The 21,534-nt window shown below is 48.2% G+C and overlaps 1 protein-coding gene across 1 annotated transcript; it reads left to right on the forward strand.

Moving 5' to 3' along the window:
* The first annotated feature begins 492 nt into the window (after positions 1-492).
* Positions 493-20,304, forward strand: LOC140377880 (uncharacterized). The gene is made up of 3 exons (XM_072463488.1): positions 493-858; positions 17,872-18,209; positions 18,579-20,304. The coding sequence occupies exons 1-3, from the start codon at positions 764-766 to the stop codon at positions 20,156-20,158; spliced, it is 2,013 nt and encodes a 670-aa protein (XP_072319589.1). The 5' UTR covers positions 493-763; the 3' UTR covers positions 20,159-20,304.
* The last annotated feature ends 1,230 nt before the right edge of the window (positions 20,305-21,534 follow it).

The following is a 21,534-nucleotide window of genomic DNA, read 5'->3' on the forward strand; positions in this document are numbered from 1 at the left end:
ACCATCAGACAAACACCATCAAACAAACACCATCAGACAAACACCATCAAACAAACACCATCAAACAAACACCATCAGACATTTGACCTCTTGACCTCTTGGTGTGGGGTTTTGAATCACACGCCTTCTTTTTTATTTAAAATAAAGATGAAAAACACAGAGAGATCATTTATTGTTGCATCTTTGATCGTGAATAAAAAGATTAAATGTGTTTGTGGAGTTTTGAATGAGCAGATTTAATGTGACATTATTGTTGCTATATAAATGTTTTTGAACATGAATTTACTTGATTATTATCATTTTTTACTTGCCGGCTTTGTATTTGTGAATAGAATTTCATATTATCTCACGTCATGAAATTATATTGTCTTGAAACGTTTTGTCGTGTTTTGTTTTGAAGAAGCCCTTTAACATTAGCCCCGCACTTCCGGGATGATGCTAGCTTAGCCCCGCACTTCCGGGATGATGCTAGCTTAGCCCCGCACTTCCGGGATGATGCTAGCTCGATACTTTCTGTCAGGCTGCGGTAAATTCCACCGGTTTTATCCGTTTTAATAACGAGTTCAGATCAAGAGACTCGATATTTCTACGTGAGAGCCGAAGATAACGAGCTGGAAACATTAGAACACCAAACCGAAGAAACAACGGCACCGGGAAGTGGTCAGCTAAGTCACTAGCTCCGGAGCTAACGAAGCTAACGATGCTAACGACGCTATCGACGCTCAGTGTGAGACAAACAGCCCCGGGGACAGAGCAGTGAGACATGGCAGAAGTGAAGCTGAAGGAGGAGACGGAACTGTGGGAGCCCCGGGGCCCCTGTGGCTCCTGGGGGCCCGCGGAGGACACACACAGTGACGCGTAAGTGTCTAACTTAGCTTGGCTTTAGTCAGTGGCTGACTCAAAATAAGACACTGTGTTTTTCCATTAAAAATAGTAATAATTTGGACCATACATTTCAAATCAATCTTCAAACTGAAAAATTACAGTTGATGAATTCAAATATCTCGGGCTGGAACTGGACCCCAACTCAAATGTGACAAACACATACGAAAATATCCAAAACGATACAAAGAAATCTAAATTGTTTTAATCTAATCAGACTGTATCTCCCAAAGCGGCCCTGCTGTACACGCTGCTGTACTGCAGTACACGCTGCTGTACACACTGCTGTACACGCTGCAGTACACGCTGCTGTACACACTGCTGTACACGCTGCAGTACTGCAGTACACGCTGCTGTACACACTGCTGTACACACTGCTGTACACGCTGCAGTACTGCAGTACACGCTGCTGTACACGCTGCAGTACTGCAGTACACGCTGCTGTACACGCTGCTGTACACACTGCTGTACACGCTGCAGTACTGCAGTACACTCTGCTGTACACACTGCTGTACACGCTGCAGTACTGCAGTACACGCTGCTGTACACACTGCTGTACACGCTGCAGTACTGCAGTACACTCTGCTGTACACACTGCTGTACACACTGCTGTACACGCTGCAGTACTGCAGTACACGCTGCTGTACACGCTGCAGTACTGCAGTACACGCTGCTGTACACGCTGCTGTACACACTGCTGTACACGCTGCAGTACTGCAGTACACGCTGCTGTACACACTGCTGTACACACTGCTGTACACGCTGCAGTACTGCAGTACACGCTGCTGTACACGCTGCAGTACTGCAGTACACACTGCTGTACACACTGCTGTACACGCTGCAGTACTGCAGTACACGCTGCTGTACACACTGCTGTACACACTGCTGTACACGCTGCAGTACTGCAGTACACGCTGCTGTACACGCTGCAGTACTGCAGTACACGCTGCTGTACACGCTGCTGTACACACTGCTGTACACGCTGCAGTACTGCAGTACACTCTGCTGTACACACTGCTGTACACGCTGCAGTACTGCAGTACACGCTGCTGTACACACTGCTGTACACGCTGCAGTACTGCAGTACACGCTGCTGTACACACTGCTGTACACGCTGCAGTACTGCAGTACACGCTGTTGTACACACTGCTGTACACGCTGCAGTACTGCAGTACACACTGCAGTACACACTGCTGTACACGCTGCAGTACTGCAGTACACGTTGCTGCACACACTGCTGTACACGCTGCAGTACTGCAGTACACAATGCAGTACACACTGCTGTACACACTGCTGTACACGCTGCAGTACTGCAGTACACACTGCTGTACACGCTGCTGTACACGCTGCAGTACTGCAGTACACACTGCTGTACACGCTGCAGTACTGCAGTACACACTGCAGTACACACTGCTGTACACGCTGCAGTACTGCAGTACACACTGCTGTACACGCTGCAGTACTGCAGTACACACTGCAGTACACACTGCTGTACACGCTGCAGTACACGCTCCTGTACACGCTGCAGTACTGCAGTACACGCTGCTGTACACGCTGCAGTACACGCTCCTGTACACGCTGCAGTACTGCTGTACACGCTGCAGTACACGCTGCTGTACACGCTGCAGTACACGCTCCTGTACACGCTCCTGTACACGCTCCTGTACACGCTGCAGTACACGCTGCAGTACACGCTGCAGTACACGCTCCTGTACACGCTCCTGTACACGCTCCTGTACACGCTCCTGTACACGCTCCTGTACACGCTGCAGTACACGCTGCAGTACACGCTCCTGTACACGCTCCTGTACACGCTCCTGTACACGCTGCTGTACACGCTGCTGTACACGCTGCAGTACACGCTGCAGTACACGCTGCTGTACACGCTGCTGTACACGCTGCAGTACACGCTCCTGTACACGCTGCAGTACACACTGCAGTACACGCTGCAGTACACGCTGCTGTACTGCTGTACACGCTGCTGTACTGCTGTACACGCTGCAGTACACGCTGCAGTACACGCTGCAGTACACGCTGCAGTACACGCTGCAGTACACGCTGCAGTACACGCTGCTGTACTGCTGTACACGCTGCTGTACTGCTGTACACGCTGCAGTACACGCTCCTGTACACGCTGCAGTACACACTGCAGTACACGCTGCTGTACTGCTGTACACGCTGCTGTACTGCTGTACACGCTGCAGTACACGCTGCAGTACTGCAGTACACGCTGCTGTACTGCTGTACTGCTGTACACGCTGCAGTACTGCTGTACACGCTGCTGTACACGCTGCTGTACACGCTGCAGTACACGCTGCTCTCTCAAATTTCAAACTTATGAAATCATGTTTTCTGAAATTATGTTTCAAATGTATTAATAACTTTGCCCCTGAACCGCTCAGTACATTTATACAGAGACTAAACAGCAGCAGCAGTGACATGAGGCTCCTCAAACCAAATCAGGACAATCCCACAGAGCAGGACGTCATCGGGACAATCCCACAGAGCAGGACGTCATCGGGACAATCCCACAGAGCAGGACGTCATCGGGACAATCCCACAGAGCAGGACGTCTTCGGGACAATCCCACAGAGCAGGACGTCTTCGGGACAATCCCACAGAGTAGGACGTCATCGGGACAATCCCACAGAGCAGGACGTCATCGGGACAATCCCACAGAGCAGGACGTCATCGGGACAATCCCACAGAGCAGGACGTCATCGGGACAATCCCACAGAGCAGGACGTCATCGGGACAATCCCACAGAGCAGGACGTCATCGGGACAATCCCACAGAGCAGGACGTCTTCGGGACAATCCCACAGAGCAGGACGTCTTCGGGACAATCCCACAGAGTAGGACGTCATCGGGACAATCCCACAGAGCAGGACGTCATCGGGACAATCCCACAGAGCAGGACGTCATCGGGACAATCCCACAGAGCAGGACGTCATCGGGACAATCCCACAGAGTAGGACGTCATCGGGACAATCCCACAGAGCAGGACGTCATCGGGACAATCCCACAGAGCAGGACGTCATCGGGACAATCCCACAGAGCAGGACGTCTTCGGGACAATCCCACAGAGCAGGACGTCTTCGGGACAATCCCACAGAGCAGGACGTCTTCGGGACAATCCCACAGAGCAGGACGTCTTCGGGACAATCCCACAGAGCAGGACGTCATCGGGACAATCCCACAGAGCAGGACGTCTTCGGGACAATCCCACAGAGCAGGACGTCATCGGGACAATCCCACAGAGCAGGACGTCATCGGGACAATCCCACAGAGCAGGACGTCATCGGGACAATCCCACAGAGCAGGACGTCTTCGGGACAATCCCACAGAGCAGGACGTCTTCGGGACAATCCCACAGAGTAGGACGTCATCGGGACAATCCCACAGAGCAGGACGTCATCGGGACAATCCCACAGAGCAGGACGTCATCGGGACAATCCCACAGAGCAGGACGTCATCGGGACAATCCCACAGAGCAGGACGTCATCGGGACAATCCCACAGAGCAGGACGTCATCGGGACAATCCCACAGAGCAGGACGTCATCGGGACAATCCCACAGAGCAGGACGTCATCGGGACAATCCCACAGAGCAGGACGTCATCGGGACAATCCCACAGAGCAGGACGTCTTCGGGACAATCCCACAGAGCAGGACGTCTTCGGGACAATCCCACAGAGCAGGACGTCTTCGGGACAATCCCACAGAGCAGGACGTCTTCGGGACAATCCCACAGAGCAGGACGTCATCGGGACAATCCCACAGAGCAGGACGTCATCGGGACAATCCCACAGAGCAGGACGTCATCGGGACAATCATCCTTCTCCTTTAAGAGCTGTAAACTCTGTAAAACCCCCTGAAATAAAGTGCATCTCTGAGCGTGGCCGCAGGAGCTTCCAGGAGGTACAGACTGTTGGAGAGGATGTGGCAGCAGGAGGCAGACTGTTGGAGAGGATGTGGCAGCAGGAGGCAGACTGTTGGAGAGGATGTGGCAGCAGGAGGCAGACTGTTGGAGAGGATGTGGCAGCAGGAGGCAGACTGTTGGAGAGGATGTGGCAGCAGGAGCAGAGTGTTGGAGAGGATGTGGCAGCAGGAGGCAGACTGTTGGAGAGGATGTGGCAGCAGGAGGCAGACTGTTGGAGAGGATGTGGCAGCAGGAGACAGACTGTTGGAGAGGATGTGGCAGCAGGAGACAGACTGTTGGAGAGGATGTGGCAGCAGGAGGCAGACTGTTGGAGAGGATGTGGCAGCAGGAGACAGACTGTTGGAGAGGATGTGGCAGCAGGAGACAGACTGTTGGAGAGGATGTGGCAGCAGGAGACAGACTGTTGGAGAGGATGTGGCAGCCGGAGACAGACTGTTGGAGAGGATGTGGCAGCAGGAGACAGACTGTTGGAGAGGATGTGGCAGCAGGAGACAGACTGTTGGAGAGGATGTGGCAGCAGGAGGCAGACTGTTGGAGAGGATGTGGCAGCAGGAGACAGACTGTTGGAGAGGATGTGGCAGCAGGAGGCAGACTGTTGGAGAGGATGTGGCAGCAGGAGACAGACTGTTGGAGAGGATGTGGCAGCAGGAGGCAGACTGTTGGAGAGGATGTGGCAGCAGGAGGCAGACTGTTGGAGAGGATGTGGCAGCAGGAGGCAGACTGTTGGAGAGGATGTGGCAGCAGGAGACAGACTGTTGAAGAGGATGTGGCAGCAGGAGGCAGACTGTTGGAGAGGATGTGGCAGCAGGAGGCAGACTGTTGGAGAGGATGTGGCAGCAGGAGGCAGACTGTTGGAGAGGATGTGGCAGCAGGAGGCAGACTGTTGAAGAGGATGTGGCAGCAGGAGGCAGACTGTTGGAGAGGATGTGGCAGCAGGAGGCAGACTGTTGGAGAGGATGTGGCAGCAGGAGACAGACTGTTGAAGAGGATGTGGCAGCAGGAGGCAGACTGTTGGAGAGGATGTGGCAGCAGGAGACAGACTGTTGGAGAAGATGTGGCAGCAGGAGACAGACTGTTGGAGAAGATGTGGCTGCAGGAGCAGAGTGTTGGAGAGGATGTGGCAGCAGGAGGCAGACTGTTGGAGAGGATGTGGCAGCAGGAGGCAGACTGTTGGAGAGGATGTGGCAGCAGGAGGCAGACTGTTGGAGAGGATGTGGCAGCAGGAGCAGAGTGTTGGAGAGGATGTGGCAGCAGGAGGCAGACTGTTGGAGAGGATGTGGCAGCAGGAGGCAGACTGTTGGAGAGGATGTGGCAGCAGGAGACAGACTGTTGGAGAGGATGTGGCAGCAGGAGACAGACTGTTGGAGAGGATGTGGCAGCAGGAGGCAGACTGTTGGAGAGGATGTGGCAGCAGGAGACAGACTGTTGGAGAGGATGTGGCAGCAGGAGACAGACTGTTGGAGAGGATGTGGCAGCAGGAGACAGACTGTTGGAGAGGATGTGGCAGCCGGAGACAGACTGTTGGAGAGGATGTGGCAGCAGGAGACAGACTGTTGGAGAGGATGTGGCAGCAGGAGACAGACTGTTGGAGAGGATGTGGCAGCAGGAGGCAGACTGTTGGAGAGGATGTGGCAGCAGGAGACAGACTGTTGGAGAGGATGTGGCAGCAGGAGGCAGACTGTTGGAGAGGATGTGGCAGCAGGAGACAGACTGTTGGAGAGGATGTGGCAGCAGGAGGCAGACTGTTGGAGAGGATGTGGCAGCAGGAGGCAGACTGTTGGAGAGGATGTGGCAGCAGGAGGCAGACTGTTGGAGAGGATGTGGCAGCAGGAGACAGACTGTTGAAGAGGATGTGGCAGCAGGAGGCAGACTGTTGGAGAGGATGTGGCAGCAGGAGGCAGACTGTTGGAGAGGATGTGGCAGCAGGAGGCAGACTGTTGGAGAGGATGTGGCAGCAGGAGGCAGACTGTTGAAGAGGATGTGGCAGCAGGAGGCAGACTGTTGGAGAGGATGTGGCAGCAGGAGACAGACTGTTGAAGAGGATGTGGCAGCAGGAGGCAGACTGTTGGAGAGGATGTGGCAGCAGGAGACAGACTGTTGGAGAAGATGTGGCAGCAGGAGACAGACTGTTGGAGAAGATGTGGCTGCAGGAGCAGAGTGTTGGAGAGGATGTGGCAGCAGGAGGCAGACTGTTGAAGAGGATGTGGCAGCAGGAGGCAGACTGTTGGAGAGGATGTGGCAGCAGGAGGCAGACTGTTGGAGAGGATGTGGCAGCAGGAGGCAGACTGTTGAAGAGGATGTGGCAGCAGGAGGCAGACTGTTGGAGAGGATGTGGCAGCAGGAGACAGACTGTTGGAGAGGATGTGGCAGCAGCACACTATCATTTGTGTAACTGTCTCTGTTGTTTAAGTTGGTGCTTGTCGTGTATCGTTTTTACGCCATCTGGTGGTGAAATGATCCGCAGCGAATCACTTCAGATTAAGGTTCCGCCCGGCTCTAATTAGGTGCAGCTTTCCGCGTGATGCTGCCACATTTTGCAGATCTCGAGCGTATTTTGAATTCATAACGAGCAAACAACGGATAAGAACAAAGAAGAAGACAAACCGAAGCCTTAGACGAGCAATTTGCCCCTCGAGGATGTCGGCGCGCGAGGTTTGTGTACTTTTGTTCTGTGTAATTTGTCATTAATGGATGTAAAAGTACCAAATGGGTTCAATTTGTTTTGTTTCCTTTTGTGACCAGTTCACACGGGTTTTCAAGAAAAGAATAAAACCCTGTTGTCTCTTCCCGGCTTTTAGCTGGGATTTGAAAACACGGCCAACTAGGCGAAATACGAGTAGCTTCAGCATTCTCCGGACTAATAAAACGTACTTTAAAAAGATGCGCTCGCGCCTTCGCCGCTCGTGGTCGTTATGGAAAGCCAATATGAGCACACTCTGCCACTTAGGAGCGGCGTATTTTTACAACGCTTTTACAAAATAAAGCAGCGCTTTTAACCGCCGTTAACGCCGTCTGACGTTTTCTCGTTCGCCTTAAACGAGCGTTGTAATTTACGCCAGGCGGCGCTCTGGCAAATAAATGGCGCCTTACTTAGTTTCGGTGATCTTCGTCAATTTACAGATGAACTGCATTGTCTGTTAATAAGTTTAATAAAGCTTTCATTTGATCACAACGAAGTCTGGACGGTTCGTTTTGACCAATGACAAAAAAAATCACGAGTTAATTCAGCCACACCCGAGAAAACGCCATAGCAACCGCCTTGGTAACCGATGCTTTAAGAGCGGTTGTAAAATCAGTGTCGTCACACCGTGAACACGCTGTAGCCGAGTGTCATTGTTCTCGTCTGAAATGTGCTAAACCGAGCGGAATTCTACGTTTTACACCACGAATCTTGCAACAACACGAGATGTGCAGCACTGCACTGCTCTAGAGGGACACGGGCCCTTTGAGGGGCCCAAACGGAAGAGTAGAGGACGGGTAGCAAAAAACGGGTAGCTTCGGCATTCTCCTGATCACGACTCTGCAGCCAATCAGAGCCAAGCACACAAATTCCGTCGACCAATCAGCGCGCAGCAGGCAAATTTTCACTTGTAATTAGTCAACTGTAATGGCGGACTACTTCCCGACCCGATTTAATGATAATATTCCCTTTTTTTCTAAGATTTATTAATAAAATGACCCCGTCCCTGCACTCGAAAATGCCCGTCCACATTTCAAAATACCCCGTTCAAAATATGGGAAGACGGCCCTCATCTAAAAGCCTAGTCTCTACCTCGTGCCCATGCTGAGTCCTCGAGGGTGAGACCTCTTCTGCTCCGTGTGGGTGGGTGAGGAGCCACCGGGAGAGCGGGAGGAGCCACCGGGAGAGCGGGAGGAGCCACCGGGAGAGCGGGAGGAGCCACCGGGAGAGAGGGAGGAGCCACTTTCCCGGTGGCTTCTGAGAAGCCCGAGGATGTGGAATTCGAAGGAGTCAAACTCACTCATGTCCAGGACAAAACCAAGACATGTTACGTGTGTAAGAGAAGTCATTGTGATACAAACAGCTCATCGTCATGACGACTCTGGTGGTGATATGTAACTTGTGAGTCTAAAGACAATTAATATGTAAATGAGACTCATGCGTCATCTGATGATGATGTGGGAGAAAGTTGTAAATAAGGCCATCTGACTTTAATTTGGTCAACAACGAATTTTATTTGCAAGTTTTCTGTTTTATTTTGAAAAATGTTAGTGTAAAAGTGAATTTAAGTTTTTTTTTTTTTTTTAAATAGAATATTTACAAATACATTTGAAACAAATAATCTTGTTACATATTGTAACAAAATATATAGATTATTAGTCATTTTCGTGTTTTGCTATGCAACTTATCAAATTGCTATACAATTTTTGTTTTTAAACGGATTGTTTAGCAGCTGCTGCTATACAAGAGAAAACCCTTCATCTGAGCCCTGGTTCAAGTCTCACCACACTCTCTTCTCATTCAAGGACCTCATTGATACACTCAAGCAGGCCCTCTATTAAAAGACAAGATGCAGCTGCTTTGGAAGTTCTACTTGAACAAGAAAATCAATTAAAGGAAATTGGAAAAACAAGCAGCAGAAACTGCACAAAAACAAAGGAAGTTGAAAGTAGAGCGACTGTTCACAGTTCAGATGAAGAAATATATGATCTCTCTGACAAAGAGTATGAATTCAGGTCTGAAATCCATGGCTCACCCCTCAGACGGCCATTTGTACCTCAAAATGTGACACCGACACAAGAAGCAAACACAACAGAGCTGATGAAGGCCTTTGCAGAATCTGTCAGTTCAAGTCGTCTCTTCCCAGAGCCTAAAATGTTCAATGGCGACCCACTCGGATACAGTGATCCTTTCAGACTCTCATTGACAGGAAATGCATACCAACTGAAGAGAAGAAAAGTATGTAGTTGTATGAATTTATTGTATGAATTGCAATGTGAGTGGACCTGCTAGAAAAGCTATAGAAAGCTACTTTCTGCTTGGCACTGAGTCAGCCTACAATGAAGCATGGACAGTCCTTGAAGAAAGGTATGGCAATCCAATTCTCATCGCCAAAGCCTTCAGAGACTAACTCGATGCATGGCCAAAGATACATTCCCAAGACAGTGTAGAACTTCCAAGAGTTTGCTGACTTTCTTCGCAGTTGTAAAGCAACCATGTCGCAGTTTAAAGGTCTCGAAGTACTCAATGACTGCAATGAAAACCGAAAAACGCTCTCCAAAACTTCCTGACTGGCTCACATCAAGGTGGAACACAAAAAGCAACAGAAGTTCAAGAACAGACTAACGCGTTCCCAAGTTTCAGTTTCCAAGTTCGCGTGAAGCCAAAATCGCATGTAACCCCATAACATCTCTACGCTCTGAAACCAAGTGAAGTTGAAAAGACAAAGGTGAGTCATGGAGCAAAAGTCATGGCGATAAATTCCAATGAAAGGGGTTGTGGGTACTGTGAGAGAGCAGGCCACAGTATTTTCAAGTGTTGGAAGTACATCGATCAGTAGAAAAGACTCAAGTTTGTGCAAGAGAAGAAGTTATGCTTTGGCTGCCGCAAATCTGGCCATCGCTCCAAAGATTGTGAAAGCAGAGAAGTCTGTGACACTGGTAAGAAAAAACATCCAACATGTCTTCATGACACTCGCACTAAAGAGGAAAGAACTCGGACAAAGCACAATCGAGCGAGAGCAACATCCAACAGAGTAATTCAGAACGCCAGGGATACTCACACATCCTCAATCATTCCAGTGTGGGTTTCAGCTGGAACTCCTTGATACAGAGTGTCACAACCTTCATCTTAAGCGGCTTCCACACCGCCGCGGCCGAAGCGCCCAGTTTACATTCAAAGTCTATGGTAAACGCGTGTCGAGCACGTAGTGCGTTATCCGCGGCGCAATTTATTCGTTTTTTGGACGTGGCATTGAGTGAAGTACACATGGAGAGAGCATTTGGTGTTCAATGGTGTGTGGAATCAGATCAGTTCCAGTTTAGAGTGACTGTTAAAGAAAATCCACTCACTCAACGAGGAGTTTTGTCCACAAGTGCGTCCATATTCAATCCACTTGGATTTGTTACCCTCTGCCTTGCGAAAAAGCAGAGCTTGCAAACAAATGTGTTGAGATAAACTCCGCTGGGATGACACCTTACCTGACAGTCTTTGACCTCAGTGGAAATCTTTGCCGCTTGACCTGAGGAACCTAGCAGGGTTGAATATTCAAAGATGCAACACTCCAGCTCACTTTAAGGCCCATTATTTTGAACTGCATAATTTCTCCAATGCGAGTGCGTCTGGATATCAAATCAAATCAAATCAAATCAAATCAATTTATTTTTGTAAGGCCCAAAATCACAACAACAGTTGCCTCTGAGGGCCACAGGGAGAAATGAATCAACAATGTCTGTGGTGGCGATGAAGTCAGACAATGTCTGTGGTGGCGAGGGACGATGTCCCAGGGTCCTCTGTCCTTAGACTCTCCTTCTCGGCCAGGAAAAACTACAAAAAAAACCTCTTTGGGAAAAAAGCGTAGAAACCTGGAGGAGTTCCAGTGAAGGAGAGATCCGACTCTCACAGACGGACAGACGGACACGAGGAGACTGGAGCTGGACCCACTCTTCAGGCAGAAGAGGGACCGTCTGAGTCGAGCTGGACCCACTCTTCAGGCAGAAGAGGGACCGACTGAGGCGAACTGGAGCCACTCTTCAGGCAGAAGAGGGACCGTCTGAGTCGAGCTGGACCCACTCTTCAGGCAGAAGAGGGACCGACTGAGGCGAACTGGAGCCACTCTTCAGGCAGAAGAGGGACCGTCTGAGTCGAGCTGGACCCACTCTTCAGGCAGAAGAGGGACCGTCTGAGTCGAGCTGGACCCACTCTTCAGGCAGAAGAGGGACCGTCGGAGGCGAGCTGGACCCACTCTTCAGGCAGATGAGGGACCGACTGAGGCGAACTGGAGCCACTCTTCAGGCAGATGAAGGACCGTCCACACAGGGCAGGGACCACTTCACCAGGGGAGGGGCATCTGGGTCCACAGGTCCTCAGAAGTGAGAGAAAGAAAAGAAGGCGGTGAACAGTTTGCAAGTGGAATCAAAAAATAAATATTGTTTGATAGCATAAGTAGTCAGAAGAAGAGGACAGTGCTCAAGCTGTCATACTTCCCCCAGCACAGTTACTCCTAGGGCAGCGTAGCTGAAGCTGTGGGTTTATGTTTATGTTCCTAACTACTCTGACCATAAGCGATTTCGAAGAGGAACGTTTTAAGCCTGGACTTAAATGAAGAGACTGTGTCAGCATATTTAACATGGGTCGGGAGCTGATTCCATAACACAGGAGCTTGGTAGCTAAACGCTCTACCTCCTACAGTACTTTTAGAGACTCTTGGCACCACCAGAAGGCCAGCATTCTGAGAGCGAAGAGCTCTGTTTGGATGATATGGTTCTATAGCATCTTTGAGGTAGGATGGGGCCATGTCATTTATGGCTTTGTAGGTCAAGAGTAGAATTTTGAATTTGATTCTGGACTCGACGGGGAGCCAGTGAAGAGACTTCAGCACTGGAGTAATGTGCTCTCTTCTTTTTGTTCCTGTTAGTAATCTTGCTGCTGCATTTTGAACCAGTTGAAAGCTTTTTATGGAGCTTTTAGGACACGCTGCAAGCAGGGAGTTACAGTAGTCTAATCTAGTCGTTACAAATGCATGGATAAGTTTTTCGGCATCACTTTTAGGCAGGATTCTTCTTATTTTGGCTCTTGTTGCGCAAATGGAAATAGGCTGTTTTACAAGCTTGATTTATATGAGCTTTAAATGAGAGCTCCTGGTCAAATAAGACTCTGAGGTTTCTTACAGTAGAACTGGAGGCTACACTGACATTGTCCAGTGTGACTATCTGCTCAGATAGAGCGTCTCGTAGATGCTTAGGGCCAAGCACAATGACCTCGGTTTTTTCAGGGTTAAGAAGCAGGTAGTTTAGTGTCATCCAGGTTTTTATCTCCTTCACACAAGTACTAAGTCTGTCTACTTGATCGCTCTGATCAGGTTTCATTGATAAATACAGCTGAGTGTCGTCTGCATAGCAGTGGAAGTTAATGTCATGCTTTCTGATAATGTTGCCTAATGGCAGCATATAAAGAGTAAACAGAATTGGACCGAGTACTGAACCCTGTGGCACACCGTAAATTACTTTAGAGCTTGGTGAGGAGCTCTGGTTTACATTAACAAATTGGAACCTATCAGATAGATAGGATTTAAACCAGCTGAGGGCTGTTCCTCCAACACCTACATCACATTCTAACCTCTGCAGTAGAATGTTGTGGTCGATGGTGTCAAACGCTGCGCTGAGGTCCAACAGAACCAGGACTGAGACCAGTCCATCGTCAGCGGCTAATAACAAATCATTTGTGACTTTAACTAGTGCAGTTTCAGTGCTGTGGTGGGCTCTGAACCCTGACTGGAAAACTTCAAATAAGTTATTGTCCTGCAGGGGGCGACAAAGCTGTTTTACTACAACTTTTTCAAGGATTTTAGAGACGAAGGGAAGATTTGAAATAGGTCTGTAGTTTACCAATAGGTCGGGATCTAGATTAGGCTTTTTCAGAAGAGGTTTAATGACGTCATGTTTGAAGGACTGTGGAACATAGCCACTTTCGAGTGAAGTATTTATTATATTAAGAATAGGGTCTATAATTAGGGGGAGAATGTCTTTGAGGAGCTTGGAATGGGGTCTAGGACACAAGTTGAGCTTTTAGAGGACATAATGGCTGAAGTTATCTCTGCTTGATCAACAGCTGTGAACCTTTCTAAGTTTACAGGTGGATTTATATGGGACGTTAGATTTACAGCTTGGGCTAGTTCAGGGCTAATAGCGGGGGTAATTTCATCTAATATATCTCTGATTGTTTTTATTTTATTATTAAAAAATAGGAGGAAATCATCAGAGCTAAGTGTAGCTGGGATTGAGGGCTCTACTGCACTGTGACAGTTTGTTAGCCTAGCTACAGTGCTGAAAAGGAATATAGTGTTACTTTTGTTGACTTCTATTAGATTTGAATAATATCTGGTTTGGGCCTCACACGGAGCTGCTGACAGGACAGGAGCAACTTTTCCTGCTTTTAGGGATTCTTCGGTGTGAGAGCGACGAAATAATCCCTCTAACTTTCTAACTCTTTGTTTATGTGAACGCAGTTCTTGGTTGTACCATGGGGAGGCGCGCTTTGGCCTAATGACCTTCTGTTTTAACGGCGCGACAACGTCAAGAGCAGACTTCAGAGAATTCATGGTCAAGTCGACAAATTGATCACTTAAACTGGGACTAAAGCTGTTCTCAGCAGGATCACATGACATGTCACTGAATATTGGCGCTATTATTTCTTTGAATTTTGAGATAGATTTTTCAGATATTGTCCTTTTCATTATAACTTTATTTTGTGGGACTGGATGATCTTTAAGAATAAACTGAAAGGTAATTAGGAAATGATCTGACAATATAGGGTTTTGAGGGAGGACAATGAGGTCACTAATCTCTGTTCCATACGTTAGGACAAGATCCAGAGTGTTCTTGTGAGTGTGAGTCGGTTTATTTACATTCTGAGTGAAACCAATGCTGTCTAACAAGGCGCTGAAGGCATTACTGAGAGAGTCATCACTCATGTTCACGTGGATATTAAAGTCTCCAACTATAACTATTTTATCCCAGGCTAACACTAAGTTTGATATAAAGTCAGAAAACTCTGTTAAAAACTCTGAGTAGGGACCAGGAGGTCGGTAGATAACTATGAACAAAACTCCTTTTTGGTTTTTCATATTTGGACATGTGATCGACAGCATAAGGCTTTCAAATGAGTGAAATGCATTGTTAGTTTTAGGGCTCATGAGTAGGCTTGAGTGTGAGATCACTGCCACACCACCACCTCGGCCTGTGCTCCTGGCAGTCTGAAAGTGAACAGGGGTGGGTGGGGTTAACATGGGTGGGTGGGGTTAACATGGGTGGGTGGGGTTAACATGGGTGGGTGGGGTGGACTCATTTAGTCTGACGTAGTCGTCTTGTTGAAGCCACGTTTCAGTTGGAGCTGAAGATCTATGTTATAGTCACTAATTATTTCATTAACTAAGAGCGATTTGGAGGAAATTGCTCTAATGTTTAGCAGTCCACATTTTACGTGTTTATTCATTTGTGTATTTGTGTCATTTGTGATTGTTATTTTCCTTAAGTTATTTGGTCTGACGCCTGAAATATTTTTTCTGAGATGTGACTTTTTGGCATTATTTGTACGAGGGACACGAGGGACACACACAGTCTCTATCTGTCTTGAATCTGAACACTTCACAGGTAACAGAACGGGCGAGAGTTCAGCGACAGAGGAGCGTCTTAAACTGCTGCTCTGCACCTGGGGCTCATCCCTAGATGGTCACTTAACACGACTAAGACTATCGGTCAAATTCCGAACTAATAGGGATGTACCCTCCGAAGTCGGATGGATGCCATCCCTGCGTATGAGCCCGGGCTTTCCCCAAAACGCACTCCAGTTATCAATAAAGACAACGTTGTTTTGAGGGCACCATCTGGATAACCAGTTGTTGAATGCTGAGAGACGGCTGTACAATTCAGCATTGATCCGATTGGGCAGGGGACCAGAAAATATTACAGTGTCCGACATCGACTTCGCTAGGTCACACACCGCGGCTACTTGAACTTTGAGCACCTCTGATTGTCTCCGCCGGGCGTCGTTACCGCCTGCGTGAACCACGACTCGCCGGAAACGGGTCCTACTCCGCTTTAAGATCCTAAGGTTTCCTTCGATGTCACCCATTCTGGCCCCTGGGTAACACCTAACGCTAGCAGCTGGCAGCTTCACGTCTCTAACAATAGAACTCCCGATTACAAGAGTTTCTCTCGTGTGTTCAGCGGGCGTGTGATCGCTGAGGGGAGAAAACCTATTATAGACGTGAAGCTCACGGCGCTCTGAGGTTCGGCGCTTAGCGCCTTGTCCCCTCCGAACTGTCACAAATTGGTGCCTATTCTGTTCCTGGTCTAGTCCCGGCTGCACGGGAGACGCTGAGGGGCTGAGCTCGGCCTTACTGCTACTGCTAATGCTAATGCTACGCCCTGCAGCGCGGTCCGGTAGCCCTCGCGCTAAAACCGAACTATAACTGGACTTAAGCTCCTCTAAACAGCGGATCCGCGCTTCTAACTCTGTAACCCTGGCCTCCAAAACTACCACTACACTGCACTTCACGCACCTATCATCAGAGAAGGAGCCAGGGTTCTGACTCGACATATGACAGCTCAAACAGGTAAAGGTAGATCCAGCCATGACGCTAGCGGCTAGGCTACGCTAGGCTAGTTCAGGCTGGAGCTAGAGAGTGAGGAGGGCTTTTAATCCACGAAATACTGAAAAGTGAGCGGCTTGAGGCTCCGGATTGTTTGCGGAGAAATCAAACGTTCACTTTTGTGTATATGATGCGTAAATAGTGTGTATAATTCGTGGATTAATCGGTAAAAGGCTCTAAGAACGAACAGCTCTGAAAACGCGATATGGTATGAGCACCTACCTCAGAGCAGTAAGCACATCTGGAGAAGTCCACTGTTCATTGGCGATGGGAAGATCGAGTGTTCCACCAGCTAAAGTCACAACCATTTCACGACTTGAGTTGTCAGCTGCTGTTGTCGCTGATCGCACTGGTGACATGCTAAAAAAGGAACTGGAAATTGAACACTCACAAGGAACATACTGGACGGACTCAAAGGTTGTCCTCGAATATATTGGAAATGAATCCAGAAGATTCCACGCGTTTGTCGCAAACAGAGTTGAATGTATCAAACAAAGTACACAGTCTACACAATGGAGGTATGTGGCATCTGAAGAACCCGGCAGACCACGCCTCCACTCGTAGCCTCAAACTGGTTTAAAAGCCCAGAGCTTCTCTGGCAGAAAGACGTGTCCAGTGGTGAAGTCAAGGTGGGAGAGTAATCAAGCACTGACCCAGAAGTAAAGAAAGTTCAAGTTCTCAAGACACAAGTTAAAGAACAAAGATCACTTCTGGATCATTTGTACAAGCTCTCTGACTGGTCACAAATGATCAAGGCCATTCCCAGACTCAAGTGCCTTGCAAAGCTAGATCCTGTGAAGTCAGTAGCTTAGAAGAGAGAAGGGAAGCCAAGTGGACAGCTCTCAAAATGCTGCCTTTCTCAAAGGAAATAAAATCCCTTCATCACAATGTAATCCAGACCAAAGACAAAGTTAACTAGCTACATAAATGATGCCCATTCCTGGGTGACCAAGGCATACGTTGAGTTGGAAGACGCTTCACGCATGCTGCCTTGCACTCGAATGTCAAGCACCCAGCGATCCTGCCAAGAGACAGTCATGTATCAACCTTACTTGTCAAACATTATCATGAGGGAACATATCAAGGACGAGGGATTACTATGAATGCACTTTGAGCAAATGGAAATTGGATCCTCGGATGTAGCAAAGTTGTATCGTCTCACATCTACAGATATTTAAGTGTAGAAAGTTCAGAAGGTGTACTGAGAAGCAAAGGAAGGCAGGAAGGAGTTAAAGCGCTATGGATTGTTGCTCACTTGCATGTGCTCCAGAGCACATGATTTAACCACTGACGTCTTTATCAACGCACTGCGGGCATTCATTGCCCTAAGAGGGTCCATCCGTCCATCCGTCCATCCACTGTTTTTGATTCATGTCTGTTCTCTCTCTGGTCTTGTTTTCCTTCACTGTGTTATATGAGCTGTTGATTCTTGATGTTGGGCTATCGTAAAGAACCTTGATCATTTTCATTATTAAATCATCTATATTAAATTTGCTCAGTACTTTAAGTCCAGCTGACATAATTAAAGGCTTCCTCAGCATCTACTATTAGCAACTTTCTATTACAGTTTTGTTTTTGTGTATGTTTCATTGGTGGAGATTAATAAATATAAATTCAAATAGTTTTGTTGGCCGGAGACGGCGTGTGAGTCACATCCTTGACTCCCCTGATTTGATCCAAAATCAGAATATTATTACATTTGAACCGTTTGTGTCCAGTGTGGAGCCCGCCCACCTGAAAGAGGAGGAGCCAGAGCTGTGCATCAAGCAGGAGCCGCAAGAGTTTCCTTTTCACATGGTCCGTGTGAAAAGTGAAGAGGATGAAGACAAGTCCTCTGTGCTTCATCAAAGAGCAACTGAGGAGAACAGAGAGGAAACTAATGTGACAGAAGCAGGCTGCAGCTCCTTCTGTGAAGAAGAGCAGCTGAAAGTGGAGGAGGAGCACCTGAATGGAGGGGACGATGGGGCGGAGTCAGACTGGAGCTGGGAGTGGGAGGCTCCGCCCAGACAGACACTGAGCGAGAGAAGAACCGCCTCCACGATGGAACCCAAACCAGGTGAGGCTCAGGTGTGTGTGTGGAGGCCTGGGCCGCGCCCCGGGCCGCGCACTGGGCCGCGCCCCGGGCCGCGCACTGGGCCGCCCCCCGGGCCCTGAACCTCTGTTCCTCTTTGACACTGACCTAAAAGCTCCAGGAAGTAGAAGTGTTCAATATTTGCATTCATGAGACGATCAATCCTTCGTTCAGACTTTACAGCCGCAAACGGCTTCAATAAGTCCTGTTTCTGCAGGAATTCATCCTGAGATGAGAAAGACGTAAACGAACGACTGCAACTTGTACTATTTATGTTTATTTACATCAAATAATGCAGAGAACGAATATTATGACTGCTCAGTATTAACAAGTATCTTGTTGTTTCTTTTTAAGATTTTTGGTTTCAATCAGTGAAACAGAAGCTCCCCGTCGCTCCTGTCGCTCCCGTCGCTCCTGTCTCTATGAAGACTGATGATGAAGACTTTGTGCTTCATCAAAGAGCAACTGAGGAGGACAGAGAGGAAACTAATGTGACAGAAGCAGGCTGCAGCTCAGATCCACTCACACAGTTCCACTCAGATAGTGAGGAGCACACTGACAGCTCTGAAGACACCGAGCACTCAGAAGACTATAGTCAACAACAGGCCCACAGCAAGAGGAGCTACGCCATGGTTCCTCCTGACCACACACCATACAGCTGTTCAGAGTGTGGGAAGAACTACAGGTGGAAGTCCCAGTTGCAGGAGCACATGATAAGGCACTCAGGAGAGAGGCCACATGAATGTCTAGAGTGTGGCAAGAAGTTTATAAGAAAATCTTATTTAAAGCAGCACATGTTGAGTCACACAGGAGAGAAGCCGCACAAATGCTCAGTTTGTGACAAACGTTTTACAGAAAAAGGTAGTCTTAGAAAACATCTGAGAACTGTCCATTTCATGTGCACAGTGTGTGAGGTCTGTTTCCCTGACAACATGAATCTGAAGGAACATCTAAAGACTCACATAGAAGACAGAAGTATGGACCAGTCCATTCTGAAGTCTCACAACTGCGACAGACCTTACAGCTGCTCAGAGTGTGGGAAGAGCTATCGATATAATTCAAATTTTAAACAACACATGTTGATTCACTCGGAAGAGAAGCCGCACAAATGTTCAATGTGTGAGCGAGGCTATTATAGTCAAAGCAGTCTCACTCAACATGTGAGAGTTCGACATCACATTTGTCCAGTTTGTGAGGAGGGATTCCAAGACCAGATCGAACTAAATGAACACCTGAAAACTCATTCAAAAGATGTGACTTTGATCAAATCCTGTGCAGAATGTGGGAAAACATTTTCAAACGACGCCAATTTAAGACGACACATGACCGTTCACACGGGAGAGCGTCCTCACAAGTGTTCTGTTTGTCAGAAAGGGTTTATCGAGAAAGGACATCTTAAAATGCACATGAGAATCCACACGGGAGAGCGTCCTCACAAGTGTTCTGTTTGTGCCAAAAGTTTTATAGACACAGGAAATCTTAAAACACACATGAGAATTCACACGGGAGAGCGTCCTCACAAGTGTTCTATCTGCGCTAAAAGCTTTATAGACACTGGAAATCTTAAGAAACACATGAGAACCCACATAGGAGAGCGTCCTCACAAGTGTTCTGTTTGTGAGAAAAGCTTTATAGAGAGAGGAAATCTTAAAATACACATGAGAACCCACACGGGAGAGCGTCCTCACAAGTGTTCTGTTTGTGCAAAACGTTTTATAGTCACAGGAAATCTTAAGAAACACATGAGAACTCACACGGGAGAGCGTCCTCACAAGTGTTCTGTTTGTGAGAAACGCTTTATAGAGACAGGAAGTCTTAAAATACACATGAGAACCCACACGGGAGAGCGTCCTCACAAGTGTTCAGTTTGTCAGAAAAGTTTTATAGTCGCAGGAAATCTTACCCAACATATGAGAACCCACGAGGGAGTATAGCCCAGTTTGTTTCATTTGGAATTGAACACTCCGACTGGGCCTCAGGACTCTGTGTTTGGGCCTCAGGACTCTGTATTTGGGCCTCAGGACTCTGTATTTGGGCCTCAGGACTCTGTCTTTGGGCCTCAGGACTCTGTCTTTGGACCTCAGGACTCTGTATTTGGGCCTCATGACTCTGTATTTTGGCCTCAGGACTCTGTCTTTGGGCCTCAGGACTCTGTCTTTGGGCCTCAGGACTCTGTCTTTGGGCCTCAGGACTCTGTCTTTGGACCTCAGGACTCTGTCTTTGGGCCTCAGGACTCTGTCTTTGGGCCTCAGGATTCTGTATTTGGGCCTCAGGACTCTGTCTTTGGGCCTCAGGACTCTGTCTTTGGACCTCAGGACTCTGTCTTTGGGCCTCAGGATTCTGTATTTGGGCCTCAGGACTCTGTCTTTGGGCCTCAGGACTCTGTCTTTGGGCCTCAGGACTCTGTCTTTGGGCCTCAGGACTCTGTCTTTGGGCCTCAGGACTGTCTTTGGGCCTCAGGACTCTGTATTTGGGCCTCAGGACTCTGTCTTTGGGCCTCAGGACTCTGTCTTTGGACCTCAGGACTCTGTCTTTGGGCCTCAGGATTCTGTATTTGGGCCTCAGGACTCTGTCTTTGGGCCTCAGGACTCTGTCTTTGGGCCTCAGGACTCTGTCTTTGGGCCTCAGGACTCTGTCTTTGGGCCTCAGGACTGTCTTTGGGCCTCAGGACTCTCTTTGGGCCTCAGGACTCTGTCTTTGGGCCTCAGGACTCTGTATTTGGGCCTCAGGACTCTCTTTGGGCCTCAGGACTCTGTCTTTGGGCCTCAGGACTCTGTATTTGGGCCTCAGGACTCCTGCCATGGACACTGGCTGAAGCAAAAAAGGCCCTCATAAAAAATGGATGACACAAAATGCACCAACAATCAAGGACTGGACTAACGTTATAATGGACATTTGTAAAAGAATTACATCCAGACTTTATTTGAAAGTTGATACATTTGACACTTTGGACTAAAGGGAACGTTTTCTATGGGATTTGTGTGCCATGACTTCTCTTATTTTATTATTTGTAGGATGTCTATTGTTTTTGTGTGTTATAAATTTGAAGAAAAAAATGTGTATATATAAATATGTGGGCGTGTCCCTCATTGGTCCAGGCGTGTTCCATTGTAGAAAAAGCTTCAGTTGTTTCATCTGGACTCAGTTAGAAAAAAATAGTTGTTTCGACTTCATCCAAGAGTCATTGTCAATAAAAGAATTTAGGTGGAGAACTCCGATATTTGTACTATTCTGTGGTAAGCCCCGCCCATTGGGCGGAGCCTCCTGAAGAGGAAAGAGTTGTTTGTTTCGACACAAACTCCCCTCTTTG

Source organism: Eucyclogobius newberryi, unplaced genomic scaffold, assembly GCF_026437365.1.
Source record: "Eucyclogobius newberryi isolate DKJ021-1_F unplaced genomic scaffold, fEucNew1.0.hap1 SCAF_4, whole genome shotgun sequence".
NCBI lineage: Eukaryota > Metazoa > Chordata > Actinopteri > Gobiiformes > Gobiidae > Eucyclogobius > Eucyclogobius newberryi.